This window comes from Protopterus annectens, chromosome 12.part0, assembly GCF_019279795.1.
Source record: "Protopterus annectens isolate FY-2018-M chromosome 12.part0, PAN1.0, whole genome shotgun sequence".
Taxonomy (NCBI): domain Eukaryota; kingdom Metazoa; phylum Chordata; order Ceratodontiformes; family Protopteridae; genus Protopterus; species Protopterus annectens.
This window is the reverse complement of record NC_056746.1, coordinates 1,330,491,806-1,330,507,885: the sequence shown is the minus strand read 5'-3', so window position 1 is coordinate 1,330,507,885 and position 16,080 is coordinate 1,330,491,806. Positions and strand designations below refer to the sequence as shown.

At 37.3% G+C, this 16,080-nt stretch overlaps 1 protein-coding gene across 3 annotated transcripts in view; it reads left to right on the top strand.

Moving 5' to 3' along the window:
• Positions 1 to 16,080, top strand: part of RGS19 (regulator of G protein signaling 19) — an 895,116-nt gene that overhangs the window by 125,784 nt on the left and 753,252 nt on the right. For 2 of the 3 annotated variants that reach the window (XM_044090383.1, XM_044090382.1), the window contains exon 1: positions 7,270 to 7,424. The exons of the other annotated variant lie outside the window; for it this stretch is intronic. In XM_044090383.1, the coding sequence (XP_043946318.1) occupies positions 7,368 to 7,424 (57 nt within the window). In that variant the 5' untranslated portion in view covers positions 7,270 to 7,367. Of the gene's footprint in view, positions 1 to 7,269; positions 7,425 to 16,080 lie in introns of those variants that run through there. 3 annotated transcript variants of the gene reach the window in all.

Here is a 16,080-nt window from a genome sequence, read left to right as displayed (position 1 = left end):
CCCCACGGTAGTGCATTCTCAGAGTTGGAATATTAAATAAGGGGGTGTGAGGGGTGAAGCCCCCCACATCTGTGTGTTTGTTTCATTGGTAGTTTCGGAGTTACGGATGGCCAAACGGTTCCTTACCATGTGGTGATCATCGGCTCTCCGGGTGTTGATGTTCTGAGGTGTCGATGCAGTGGATTTGAATGTTGCGGCTGTTCTATATACTGACAGTAACCCATATATATATATATATATATATATATATATATATATATATAAATATATATTCATGCATGCACATACACACACACACACACACACACACACACACACACACACACACACATTCATTTCAGCAAATGTTTTCCTCAGGGAAAGGAAGTCGTTGGCTATCATCGGGAATTTGCCCTTTTCCCTACTGTAGTACAATCTCAGAGCTCATATATTTAGTTGGGGGGTGGGATTTGCAGCCTCTCACTTTGCTGAGTTTTAAATTGTGTAGTGTTTGTTACAGTCAGTAGCTGGCCCACTAATTTCTTTCCCTTAGAGAATTTTCACTGGAACGATCATTTGTTGAAATGAGCTTTTGCTTAAGTGAGTTCGATTAATAGTGATTCGATGAATAGACTATTCAACAAAGTGATATAGACACTAAGCCTACTGTCAAAATTCAGCTATTATTAAATCTTACCAGTTATTTCCAGCACTTAACATTATTACAATCTCAGTCATGTCTACCAACCTGAAACATGCTCCAAGCTATAGTTCTATATTCCTGTCACTACATAACTATGAATTACAGGAAATCACAACATTTAACATTACAAAAAAAAACGTTTTGTTTACCCCTTCTCAATACTTGAGCCATAAAATTATATTTAATTACACATAAAAGTAAACACTCATGGTACCATCAGACCTATATCACTACTTCACTCATAATTCTCTGTGCAGCTATACACCCAAACCCCAAACCATTCAGTCATCACAACTCTCTGTCACTAAATAAGTCATCTCAACCACTACACCCTTGGGTCTTAAGCTCTTTAATCTAAATATTCATAGTGTCTCCAATAAAGTAGCAGAACTACAAGCTTGAGTCTCCTCACAAAAAACAAATATTTTATCCCTTACCGAAACCTGATTACAACCATCCATTAAAGATGGAAAATTTTTCTCACAGGGCAAAATATTATCAGGTCTGACAGATTAAACAAAGTAGGTGGAGCACTAGCTAGTATTTATTCTAATATCTTATTCTATCTCCCAGATATGCTTTCCAAAAATGCACCAAACGAAAAATCTCCTACAACCTAGTTCAAAAGCTTCAGTTTAACCTTTCTTAACTCTAAACATAGGCAGATAGAATGATCTTCCCTAAAAACCTTACCTCTAATTGAAGCAGTTGAAAAAAATGTTTTCTTTCAGTTCTCAATAGACAGGCTCCACTAAGAAAAATACACGTCAGATTTAATTCAACCCTTTGGCTTTTGAGAAATCCCAAACAGTTAATGAAGAAAGAGTTTAAGGATGGAAGGAATGCTATAAAGTCAAAACTGAAAGCTCCTGCCACACATATAAACAACTGCAAAATCTGTCCATCATACGTTATCCTAAATGAGGACAATCAGTGGAATTCTGTCTGTCATTAGCCTTACTCTCTTCCTCCTCATAAATCCTTGAAAGATATATTCATTGATAGCTGGTAAAGTATTTCCTAGATAACAACCCACTCCTATCTAACATGGCTTTAGCTCTTCATTAAGTACACGCACAGCTTGTCTCTCCTATTACAACACAGTAAATCAACTTAAGGATGAAGGTAAACGACACTCTGCCATATTTCTGGATCTATCAAAAGCATTCAACACATTCTCCCACACTAAACTGCTACAACGTTACTCTCATTTGGTGTCTCCTCCTCTAACCTAATGTGATTTAAAAACTCTCTTAGGCAGGTGTCAAATGCCAAACTCCGTGCTCATCCTGCCTACACATGACCATTGGCATCTGTCACTACTCAAGCCTAAGTCCTCTTCTTTTCAGTGTTGTTTGTCTTTCGGCTTTTCCCAGTTAGGGATCGCCACAGCGGAACTCCTGTCCGCTAATGATTGGCAGTAGACTTTCATGAACGCTGAGGTGCCAGCTTGACGTTCAACCTTCAACGAAGGCATGCCCATTTACACATTTCTTTCGAACTCCCACCCAACCACGGGGAGGACATGCAGACTCCACACAGAAGGCACTCCCCGCACTCCAGCCGAGAATTGAACGGGAGAACCTCTTGCTGTGAGGCAACAACACTACTGCTGCTCCACCGCGGATGTACATCTCCATACTGTAGTGTGACAAAGCTCCCTATTTCAGTATGCAGATGACTGCAATCTGATGTGCTCAGCTCCAAGCACCCCATCACTACAAACTATTATTAATTAATGTATTTATTTATTTATTTATTGACATTTGATAAATGCATTTTCAGTAGTGACCTGGGGAGGAAAGCTCCAAAGTGTTGCAAAACATTTTAAGAACAATAATTTGACAGTTTTTAAAAATAATGCAAAAAAAAATACTGTTTAAATAATTATACCAAATTAGATATAATATGAATGCATTGGTTAAGAATAGATACGAGTTATATGACAATGACTTAATAGTTAGAGATATTTAGCCAGTTTATAGAGAAATTAAAGGTAAGTTAGTATAATGCAAACCTAAATTGCAATACAAAGTGAGAGAAAAGCAGGCTTATGGTATCTTTAGAGAGCAAGGTAAGGAAGAATAATTGATACAAGTAAGGAAATGAGTGAAGACGGGAGAGTAAGGACTTGTAAGGCATGAATAGGTAGCTGTTTACATTTAGGGATACAGCTAATACTGGATTTGAGCAAGAACAGAGCCAGAATTTGGCTAGGAAGTCTACACAATAGTAGTTCTGCAGAATAATAGTAGTACTGTTCACCAGTCCAACTCCTCCACTGAATATTTTCTGAACCAATCTTCTGCTGGACCCAAACAAAACAAAAATTATTTTTATCCCAAATCAATACTATCATAAAAAAATAGATTTACTATATCTTTCACTCAAAACACTACCATGTTGTCACACATATTACCTTACTCGGGACCAGTATAGCCGACTATCTAAAATTTGACCTATACATTCAAAATACTATCAAAAAGAGCTAAATAACACTAGGTCTCCTCTACAAAGCATCTCCCTACCTCACCTTCAATCTAGAAAGACTACTGCCCTCTCATATCATTGCAAACTCTTTCCTATTCCCCACCTCTACTCACAAATATTAATTCCTCCCTTTTAACAAAACTGGAGCAATGCTATAATAAAAAAAATGCAACCCACCTTCCAAATAAAAGCCATCATTATCTAGTACTCAGCAAACTAAACGGGGTGGAATTCCTCAAATAACAAATATCCAATCAATGTAAAGTGGTCCATAGTATACTACAATGTCCAAACAAATGTCCAGCACTGAAAACAGTAATGTTAGAGTACTCCCCATCACCCAAACAAATGCCCAGCACTGAAGGTAGCAATGCTATGTACTCCCCATCACCTAGATAAATGTCCACCCCCTGAAGACAGCAATGCTATGGTACACCCCATCACCCAAACAAATGTCCAGCACTGAAGACAGTAATGCTAGGACACTTCACATCTAGGTCTAAGGACACATATCTTGCCCAAATCCATAGACTCAACAATAAACATGGTGAATCAGTGTATTCCTTGTATGTAGCCAAATGTTGGAATACTGTCCCACAAGACCTATGACAAATTATATAACCAAAACACTTCAAGGCAAACCTTAAGTTCCACCTCTTGAATCTCAAACTATGCTTCTGTCACTCTTCTCCTGGCTAAATGTTGTTACAACTCTGTCCATCTGTCCTCTGCCTGTAGCATCCTTTTGGTCTTCCAGCATAAATAAAGTTTTAGGTCTTTCATCAGAAGACCTAGCAGCTTAGCCACACCTGGAAATGCTTATCAAAGAATTTAACTAGCATTAATGCCCTACATGTATTCTAATGCATTTATCTATTAACCTAACAGAAGTTCTTAACATGATCGCTCTTACTTAGTAAAACTGAAATATAACTCTGTGGAATAAAATATCTAGAATCTATTTAATTTGTCTTTGTTTATATATATATATATATATATATATATATATATATATATATATATATATATATATATATATATGGGTCTACTACACATGATCGAAATTTCATATGATTGAGACCAGAACATCAAAAGTTCAAAACACTGAAAACTCATTTGACTGAAACTCATAAAACTGACACATTAAAGTAAAAGGTATATGCCCTTTTCCCCATTGTAGTGCGATCCTGGAGTTAGTATATATATAGTTAGGGGGTGTGGGGGGCATAGCCCCCCACATACGTTATACATTTTAAAACATACAGCTGGATACTTATAACTGCAATGAATAACTCTTTGCAGAAGACAAAATATACCTATATACTAACTCCAGGATTGCACTACAGTGGGGAAAAGGGCGTATACCTTTTACTTTAATGTGTCAGTGTTATGAGTTTCAGTCAAATGACTTTTCAGTGTTTTAAACTTTTGATGTTCTGGTCTCAGTCAAATGAATTTCAGTCATATGAAATTTCGATCATGTGTAGTAGACCCATATATATATATATATATATATATATATATATATATATATATATATATATATATATAGGGTCTACCTGAAAATGCCGAAAGTGCACAACACCAAAGATCGACAATGGAGAAGACCGACAGCTGAGAATCCCGATGCTGAGAACACCGACATGTTAAAGTAAGTGTGCGATAGGGATGGACGTTAGGGTCAGGGTGTGGGTAAGGTAAGTATGTGATAGTGACGGACGTTAGGGTAGGGAGCGGGTCAGGTAAGTGTGCGATAGTGACGGACTTTAGGTTTAGGGGAAGGTTAAATGAGTTAGGGTTAGGGTGCGGGTAAGGTAAGTGTGCGATAGTGACGGACTTTAGGTTTAGGGGCAGGTTAAATGAGTTAGGGTTAGGGTGCGGGTTAGGTAAGTGTGCGATAGTGACGGACTTGAGGGTTAGGGGCGGTGAGTTAGGGTTAGGGTGTAGGTAAGGTAAGTGTGCGATAGTGACAGAGTTAAGGGTTGGGGCAGATTAAGTGAGTTAGGGTTAGGGTGTGGGTAAGGTAAGTGTGTGATAGTGACGGACCTTAGGGTTAGGGTTTGGGTTAAGGTTAGTGCATAGATAGTTGTGTATGTAAGGTTTAGTGTAGGTTTGTAAGGTTTTTGGTGTGCTTGTGTTGTGTGTGTGTTTTTCGGGAAAGGTATTTGTTTTGTTGATTGTTGGGATTTTGGTTTGTCTGGCATGTGAAGTTTTGTGATTTTGAACTTTCTTTTTTTGTCAGTTTGTTCGTGTCGGTTATTTCGTTGTCGGTGTTTTGACGTGTCGGTGTTATCAGGTAGACCCATATATATATATATATATATATATATATATATATATATATATATATATATACATATATACACACACATATATAGATATATAGATATATAGATATATATATATATATGTGTGTGTGTGTGTGTGTGTGATTTATTCTATGTGATATTTAACATGTGATGTTTTGTATTGTATTTGTATGACATTTTATAAGGCTTGTTAACTGTGGAGATTTTCTTCCCTGACCTTTGCTGAAAGGGGGCCTGTCATTGCCCAGTCGGGATTTTCCAGTAAATGAATGATATACCAAATATGTGTTGGTTTTACTGGCAGTAGCCAGTAATAAACAGTGATTTCATTTATTAAGTTATCTATGGCACTACTAAAGCTGCTATTGAAAGGTACTTGGCAATGGTGGTGAATGGATTCCCATTTGTCTTGGCTAACCAGCAATGATAATGAACAAAAACCTGACCTATTGAGGTGGCATCCCAGTAATTTTTTGCACCACAAACAAAAGTTGTGTAATTTACATTCACTACATGTTTCCTCTCTCAGCATTCTTCACAACAACATAGATACAATGTAACAGGTCTGCAGTGAGTAGCTGGTGGAGAGTAACATTGTTATCCTTTTGCCTTTCAGGTTTGTCATATGTTACTCATTGCAATAACACTGTTCCTTGTGGCCTTCTTATAAATGTTTTGTAGCACATCTACCCTGCACTGGAAACAGGCTATAGGAAAATAAGTAACATGAAGAGGAACATAAATCCTTAACAATTTGTGAGATGGCAAAACTGTTTAAGGAGGGATTATTTATTTTACAGTGTAGTAGGACTCATAAAATGAAATTTTATTTCAAGGAAAGAAATTGCAAATGAGAGACAACTCCATGTACATTGTGTATCTGTGTTTAATGTATAATTAAATAAATAAAATAATGTTTAAAATACGGATTAATTTTGAGAGCAGTTTAGCTGCACTTATCCAAATCACTTTATTTAAAGTTCTAAGTAATTATTTTAGCATTACTAGTTATATGCTTTGAAGGGGATTTAACCATAGCTTTCAATACATTCATTACACAAACAGACGCAAAAATAAATAATAAAAAACTTTTCTGTCTACATTTAAATCCCAGTTTAACATTTCAGTTCTGAAGAGCAGATTAGAGCGCTGGATACAGCTGTGTTACTGGGAAGAGACACTTGAGTATTGCAATTACAAGCTGCAGTATTTGTAGACGGAAGGACTAACTACAGTCCATAGTACCACTACAAACGACTGCCGGCAGGCTGCTATATTTAGAATAAGTCACATCATGTCATTAGCATCACCAAAAGGAGTTACCAGTGCTGTCCGAGCTAGTGTAGTAAGCGCACAGAGGACACCCTTGTACAGCACCCACGACTGATAAATTCTACAACTACAAATGAAGCCATTAAAGGTGGCATGCCAGTATGTGCTGGACTGGACTGAAACATTTACACATGAGATAACAAAGGATCTAACATTGAAAACAGATGGCAGTCATCCTGAAGTGGGAGAGTCAGTAGCCACACAGACATACATGTGTGTGTGTGTGTATGCATATATATATATATATATATATATATATATATATATATATATACACACATACACACACACACACACAGTGCGTCGGAAAGACATGCACAACCAGGTACACACAAACACACTGCGTTGGAGACACAACCACAACTGCCCTAGACTCCCTAGGTTTAGGAAGTGAATGACAGGGAGTGCGGTGCGGCTGCGCAGTCCGCCCTCTCTCTCTCTCTCTCTCTCTCTCTCTCAGTCACTCTCTCTCCCCAATCTCTCCCTCCGCTGCCAGCCTTCTCTCTCAGGGTGTCGATACTGGATCATATAAAAAAAGAGAAAGAAAAAAACGGATGTGCTTCAGGAAACGGAACGGTTACACTCCACCAGATTATTTTCATGCACGAATCGTGAGTATGGAAACCTTCTGTACTGGGCATTATGGTGCCTGCTTGCCTTGTTGGGATTTTTTATCTTTTTTTTTTTTTGCACAAAGATCTCGGGATTTGCCGACTCTGTTGAGAAAGGGAGGGAGTTTGTTGCTTGGAATATGCGGTTAAGTGTGTGTGTTTGTGTAGTGCAGCCCAGCTACGTGTTCATTGCTCTTAGACTGCTTTGTATTGATGAACGGGGAGGGGATGCTCTACCTTTTACATGGATGCAGCCCCCATGCTGCCGTGGTGCCTGGCTGATTTCACCGCTTCCTGGATTCTTACTCTTTCGGCATTACCGCTTGCTGGCTTATGAAAAGCTGGGTGTAGTAGAAAAGGAAGGGGTGACAGGTTCTGATCAGCTGTTTGTGGATATGAAGAGAGAGAGGGTTCTGATCAGCTGTTTGTGGATATGAAGAGAGAGAGAGAGCAGTCCCTCAGTCCCCCCCCCCCCCCCACACACACACACACACACACACACTCACACACTCACATATACACTGGTCTTTTCCTTCCCTTCCCCCTCCTCTAGCCGAAAGCACAGCTTACATTCTGCATTTCGGTATCTTTTAAAACTCTTGCACATAAAGTGGCATTTGTGGCTGTGTGGCACTATTTGTGGTTAGGTGTTTGTATCTGAGATTCTTTGAAAATGCCTAAAATAGAAACCACTTATTGTTTTTATGGAGTGCACTTGTGTGTTGTGGTTTCACAGTATTGCTGTTTGGAAACATTTTGTATTAGACACAGGTGTGTAGTAATAGTCAACCTGTGTAACTGGTAAAATAATGTAACATTCACAGTTAGATGCCTACCTTTACACATCCGTGCATATATTCTGTTAGACATAAAGTCTGTGTTCTATAACAGGCATGTGCATTTTCACAGTTAAATTCACAAGAGCAGATACAATGTGTAAAACAGCTCATCTTAAAAATTCCCTTTAATTTATTGCTAGTCATATTTCACATGCTAATGGAAACAAATATTAGCATACTAATGGAAGCATATTCTTTTACTGGCTGCATACTAACAAATTGTTTACATGCATGCATTGTGGTAAGACACACCTACTGAGCAGACCGGCCAATTGTAATTCTGCTGTATAAAATGACATGTGTAGCAGTCCTTAACATCTATTTGTTTGGTTTAGAGTTAGACAATTAAGATACACTAAATGTGTACATGCTTGTTACACAAGACATGACAGTAAGCTTGTTAAGAAATGAAGGTATGACACACTTTGCAGACTTAACACATGCTGTACTAACTCAAATATAATGTTCTTACAGCGCATTAGGAATGTTGATATCCAGTACTGATATTTACACAGTGGCACATGGGCAAATTTACTTCATGACATGTCTACTAACGTGTCTAACAGTTAGTGCCAAAAAAGAAGCTTGAGCTGTTAATGATCTGGTTCCTGTTGTCACTGGTACAGGGTTCCATTCCCTTCCACATCCATTTGCCTGTTATGTGACTCTAAGCAACTTACTTAAACAGACAGTTCTCCTGGGTCACCTTTAAAAAAGGGACTAGGCCTAACTGCTTAACAGATGTACAAAAAAATATTGCCAAATGCATTCCCTACATGAACAAATGAGGATAACCCTAATCTTCTAATGTTATACACTATTGCCTGTTTAAATGTACACACATGCACACAAGTGTACACACATATACACTTCTTTTTCTCCACAAGGCAATCCGTGTTTATTATTATTATTATTACTATTGTTTTCCTTGCGTAAGTTTCCCATGACACATCTCTGTAACATATGGAATCACAATGGCACGTAAACATGCAGAATATTGATACCCAATGTAGTCTGCCTATTTTGCTCAGGTTTGGAGGTAATCTATTTGCAGGTACCACAACATTCCTTTTGTTCCTTATATCTGTTTGGCATTCCCAGCCCACTTCTTTCCTGCACTTCATCTCATTCTACTGAAGTTTTCCAGCAGTCCTGCAACATTAACTTTTGCTGTAAATGATTTCATTTGGGAACCATGTTTTGCAAGAAGGTTTTCCTAAATTTCCTTTTGAAATTGTCACCACAAATTTAAATCAGATGAGATGTTAAGCTAAAACCTCATCATTTGTAAGATAGTTTTACTTCAGCTGAAATCAAATCAAGTTAAATCTGATATACATATATATATATATATATATATATATATATATATATATATATATATTTGGTAAACAGGAGCTACATTTCTCCAGTGTTCTAGTCAAGTTACCCCCAGGAATTTCCTGAAATAGGCCAACAAGTCAAGTGTCTGGGTGCTGCAGTACTGTGGTGCTATCCTTCTGATATAATTCTTAAGTTAGGGTCCTATCTGCCTCAGCTGGCATTTACCAAACAGAGTAGGGAGTTTTATTAAAGCACTCAAAAACTTTAGCATGCAATCCACAATATTTTATGTACATATATATTTATATTTGCTGGCTAGGTAAGTAAAGTGATCATTTGGCCCTTTTCAGCAATGCCCCAAGCTATAAAAAAGTGAGTATAAACAGAATGGTAAAACAGCATGTAGCACATAGAAATGTCACAAATGTTTCATAGAAATGTTTTACAAGTGACAGTCACATTACATTTGCTAATAGCAGTCTTGAACACCAGATATAGACTGTTGGTAACAGTCATAAATGTACTAATATGACATAATTATATACAATTTACACACTATATTAATTTGATACACCATGAATCCAAAATTTTATTAACCCATCCAAAGTGTCCATAGAGATGTGCATGTATATGCAAAGTCATCACAGGTTAAGAGTTCTTTTAACTATTGTCTTGGAAGCATGCACATTTCTTTTGAGTAGGCACACTTTAATTTTAATTTAAAGCCCTTCAAGGATTCCAGATTGCATGTCTTGGTAATCAGTTACAGCTTGTGGGGCTGATTTGCTGATGGGGTGAACAGTACTGCAGTGTAATAAATTTATAAATTAGCATATTTAGGAGCACAGTAGTTCTTCTATTAACTTTTAAGCGGTGGAATTCTTCCAACAGTATACAGTGTAAACTTATAAACAGCTATGATAACTGTATACATATGTAACCATTTGTTATCTTATGTACAGTGTATACTTATAAACAGCGATGGTAACTGTATACATATGTAACCATTTGTTATTTTATGTACAGTGTATACTTATAAACAGTGATGGTAACTGTATACATATGTGACCATTTGTTATCTTATGTACAGTGTATACTTATAAACAACGATGGTAACTGTATACATATGTAACCATTTATCTTATGTACAGTGTATACTTATAAACAACGATGGTAACTGTATACATATGTAACCATTTATCTTATGTACAGTGTATACTTATAAACAACGATGGTAACTGTATACATATGTAACCATTTGTTATCTTATGTACAGTGTATACTTATAAACAGCAATGATAACAGTATACATATGTAACCATTTGTTATCTTATGTACAGTGTATACTTATAAACAACGATGGTAACTGTATACATATGTAACCATTTGTTATCTTATGTACAGTGTATACTTATAAACAACGATGGTAACTGTATACATATGTAACCATTTATCTTATGTACAGTGTATACTTATAAACAACGATGGTAACTGTATACATATGTAACCATTTGTTATCTTATGTTCAGTGTATACTTATAAACAACGATGGTAACTGTATACATATGTAACCATTTATCTTATGTACAGTGTATACTTATAAACAACGATGGTAACTGTATACATATGTAACCATTTGTTATCTTATGTACAGTGTATACTTATAAACAGCGATGATAACTGTATACATATGTAACCATTTGTTATCTTATGTACAGTGTATACTTATAAACAACGATGATAACTGTATACATATGTAACCATTTGTTATCTTATGTACAGTGTATACTTATAAACAGCAATGGTAACTGTATACATATGTAACCATTTCTTATCTTATGCAACTTATTCAGTAAGAAGTACCAGTCAGCAAATTTTACTTAAAGTGTTACCCAAGGATTGCAGTACAAAGGCTGGAAGCCCATAATCTAGCTTGGGTATGAGCACATCCCCTGAATGATGCAGTCATGAGCAGATGTGAAAGACTATCGCATAATTTTAGATGTGATGAGGTCCTCCTTACTGTTGTTTTGATGTGGGCTTTAAATGGTAAGGTAGGGTCAACAATAGTGGGAAGAGAGATTAGATAAGCAATTCACAAAGAGACAATGGGGGGAAATATGTATATCTCCCAAATGTCTAACAAAGTGTAGAAGATTTAGGATCTTTGCCTGGAAGTGTTTACATAGGTATTTTTATGCCCCAAGTAGATGCTAAAGAATTTTTCCTCAGGTGGATAGCAAATGTTGAAGGTGTGACATGCAAGAAAGGGGTAGCTGGGAACACATTTTTTGGGAGTGTAATGAGCTGGTGGACTTTTGGGATTCCTTGCAGAACGCTCTGTCGAAGATGTTGGGTGAGCAGGTTGAACTGACTGGGGAGATGATTTTTTTTTGAGTTATGCTACAGAATTAAAATTGCCTAGACATAGTAAAACTTTGCTGAGTTTAATTATGGTGACTGCCAAAAAAGCAATTAGTACAAAATGGAAATCAAAGTCTAGACCAACGTTACTAGAAGTAGTGAATATAGTAACAGAGATAAAACAACGGGAACTGGGATCTTTAGAAAAGGGAAGGAGCAAACTACATAGGGACAAATGGGAATTGTGGGAACAATATCTGCAGAGCAGGAACTACGTTTTAAGAGGCAGGATTTGAATGAGCCATATAATGCTTAACTGACAATGACTGGATGGTTTATAAGTGATGTATAATGTTTACAACTACAGTTGTTTCAGTGGTGTCTGTGATGTAAATGGTTTGCAACTAAAGTGATATCATTTTGGACGTTTTTCATTTATATAAATGTAAGATTGCCTTTGTCATATGTAAATTTAATAAAGATTTTTGAAAAGTAAATAATGAAACCTTGATACTTTGCTTGGTGACAAATGGAATTTGATTTGAGTGAGAGGTCAGTGGTCGCAAGTGGTTGGGTTTCAGCTAGCCATTCTGGGGGATACAAGTGACATAACAATGGATTTGTTAAAATTTAATGAAAGTTTGTTATTGCAGGTCCACTCCCATAAGGACATAAAATCTGATTTTAGTGACATGATACTCAGAAAAGAAAGGTTTGTAGTGATGCCATTTATGAAAAGGGATAACAGTAGTGACCCTAACACAGATTCTTAAGGTAATCTAATAGTAGTGACCCTAACACAGATTCTTAAGGTACTGTAACAGTAGTGACGCTAACACAGATTCTTAAAGTAATCTAACAGTAGCGACGCTAACACAGATTCTTAAGGTAATCTAACAGTAGTGAAGCTAACAGATTCTTAAGGTAATCTAACAGTAATAACCCTAACACAGATTCTTAAGGTAATCTAACAGTAGTGACCCTAACACAGATTCTTAAGGTAATCTAACAGTAGTGACACTAACACAGATTCTTAAGGTAATCTAACAGTAGTGACGCTAACACAGATTCTTAAGGTAATCTAACAGTAGTGAAGCTAACACAGATTCTTAAGGTAATCTGCAGGTGAATATACCCAAAAGTAGATGTGGTTTTGTCCATACTAAAATGGAAAGTACAGTCTGACAGATAATTTCTAAACCAGGCTATTGCATTTGCCCCAAAGTTCAACTCTCCAGCTTAACTGGTAAGAGGGAATAATTTACTGCATCAATTTTTGGAAATTCTTGCATCATGTCTATGAACACCACATCTTTAAGGAGGCTGCTATTTATGCTAATGTCAGTTTTATGTATTGCAATGTTTGCAGCAGTTAATGTACCATTTCCTTCTGGAATCTATGTTGAGCAACACACAAAAGACCACATTTGTTGACGTGGTCAAGCAACTGATTTTAAATAGCTTTTTCAGATTTTCATGCTAGTGGACATGAGTTAGGTATTAGTCTGAAGTTTTCTGGGAAAGATTGAAAGGTTGCTTTAGAAAGTTATAAGACTTTTGCATTTTGGAATGGATACAGGGCAGTGCCAGTGATGACAGAGATGCATTATGAATGCCATTAAGTCTCATGTTAGGGAGTTGTCATCTGAAGAAAGGCAGAGTCTACTTTATCATCCTTTGCACACCAGTTTCCTTGTCTAGTTTATTCAATAGACTATGTAAATCTTTGGTGGAAATTTCTTTGAAGCAGAAGGTGGGACTTGTGTCTACTAAGGGGTATTTCTTTAGTGCTCCTAGCATATGAGCATCTGGTTAATTAACTGAAGGTGGCCATATCCTCATTTAACCATGGTATTTATGACTATTACATCTTCTTCAAATCTTTCATTGCGATTTTTTGTGTACTAATATCCCGAATATTTCTACCCATCTTTTGCAAGTAACACAAATGAGAATGTTATCTGTGCCTTCTGTCAGTATTACATCTTGACTGTGTGATCCATAACAGATCATATTCTTGTCTGGTTCACATACCATCCAATTCTGCGTATTGTTCGAGATCTGTACTTACTTCCTCTAGCAAAATGTTAAAGGTTTCCCTCTAACCTTATACATTTCTTATAGCTAAAGAGTTTCCCATCTTACCTGGCAAAATCCCCCTAATTAATATGATACCACTTTGGTTCTCCCACAAAAACAGACCATGCCTATTGGAAGTGACCTGGACAACAAAAATAAAATTATCTTAATTAATTAGTTCATTAAGTGGAATATGTCCAGTTAGATAAGTAAAATAAGTAAATAAATATTTGTGAAACACAGTTTCTCCGATTCCTTGGGTGATCAGAACCTCAGTCTATGGTTTGTTTCCTACCAAAGAATCTGTTAGGAGTTGCTGTAGCCTAATCATTTGCGCTGAATGTGTCCAAGCCCTTTAAGCTGATCTATAAGGAAGACATTCCACTCATAGTACCGTTTGGACACATTCCAGAGGTACAATGTCCTGCTTCAAGAACGATCACTGAAACTGCGTAGGTCAGGCGATGATATGCAGAAGTAATACTAATTCACTCCATTGGGAATTGTGCAGGGTATCCGTGTTTTTGATGTTCCTTGGTCGTACATTTTTATCTTATACTTCCTGATTCGGATTACTGATTTGGTCTCACCCAAATTATTTTTCTCTGCTATGCTTCGGTGCATTTCTGTTCAGCTGTAAGTGTAAAACCTCTGGTTTCCTATTGAAATTTGGATAGTGTTTCACTGAACATTCTTTTGGCTGTCTCCTTTTCTCTTCTTCCCGCCATCCTCTGTAATTATCAGACTAGTACCAGACCTAGTGTATTATCAGTCTATAGTTTCATTTAAGACAGATCCCATCTTTCTGTGACTTATATTATTAATTTTTGGTCCTTAACCTATTCCCCAGTACTGGTTTTGTGTTCAACCTCCCATGTGAAATACTTTTGAGAGTTTTCCTAAAGCTTACATGTTCAAACCTTATTGGTAGTTCTAACAGTGACCAGCCATAGCCAGTGCCACCACCTCATCCCACCCCCGGCAGCATTGAAGCACTAGGAATTGACCAAATTGGAATCAGCCGACAGTAACAGAATGCTGAATTACATCTACAATGTCACAGACTGATTGAACAAGGGGGTGATTCTCCTGCTGCTTGCGTCATTTTAGGGGCCTCATGTGGATACTACGTCCAGTTTTTAGAGACCATACTGGGGAGAAGGAAAACAGTGATGCTATAGTGTACACAGAAAAAGGCCATGCGAATAATAAAATGGGCTGGATAGGAAGGTGCATGGGGAAAGGCTGGAGAGGATGGGGTAGTTCCTCCGAAAGGACAGAAACACAAGCCCATGGAAGTTCCTCCTGTGAGAAGGAAGTAAGAGTGGGGTATGATTTGGGTCCATAAAATCATTAAGAAGAACTGCAGGGGCACTGAATTGATGGATGGGAGATAAGGGAGACATAATACATTCTAAACAGCTCGTTGTTGAAGTGTTGGTACACAAAATGCCAAGTGCCAACATGGCGAAAGCAAATGATTGAAAATCTAGAAGAAGAGCGAATCTCTGACATCCCCATTCTCCTTTAACGCTCTTCTTTGTAAGGGGCACGGCACCCTACCCCCACCTGGGAACTTATATATTCTAATATAAGATTGCCATACCTTGGAGAAAAGGGAATAGTCCAAGAAATATGCAAGTCTGTGCTTTTCAGCCATTCATTATTCATGTTCTCAACTTGCTCTAGCAGCCCCAACATTTCAAATGGTCACTGTTATAAACTGTAGGGGCATACTTCATCATAGATATAAAAGTATTATTTCACTGAGAGGGTGGTGAACAAGTGGCATGGGCTTCCAGGCTGTATAGTGCAGACAAGACCAACCCATTTTTTTTAAAGAACATGAAATAACTTAAAAAATGCATGGAGCAAGAAGAGTAGGGCCACCACCAGGTGTTTACTGCAGTATGTTCTGCACAGTACATGGGCAGTCAGTTTTCATGTGCTAGCTTGTGTGCGTATGCCTTTATAACTATACTGTGTACACATGTGGTTTTGATACAGACATGAAAGCTGCAGACTTCACATACGAGTGTAGCATATGTGGT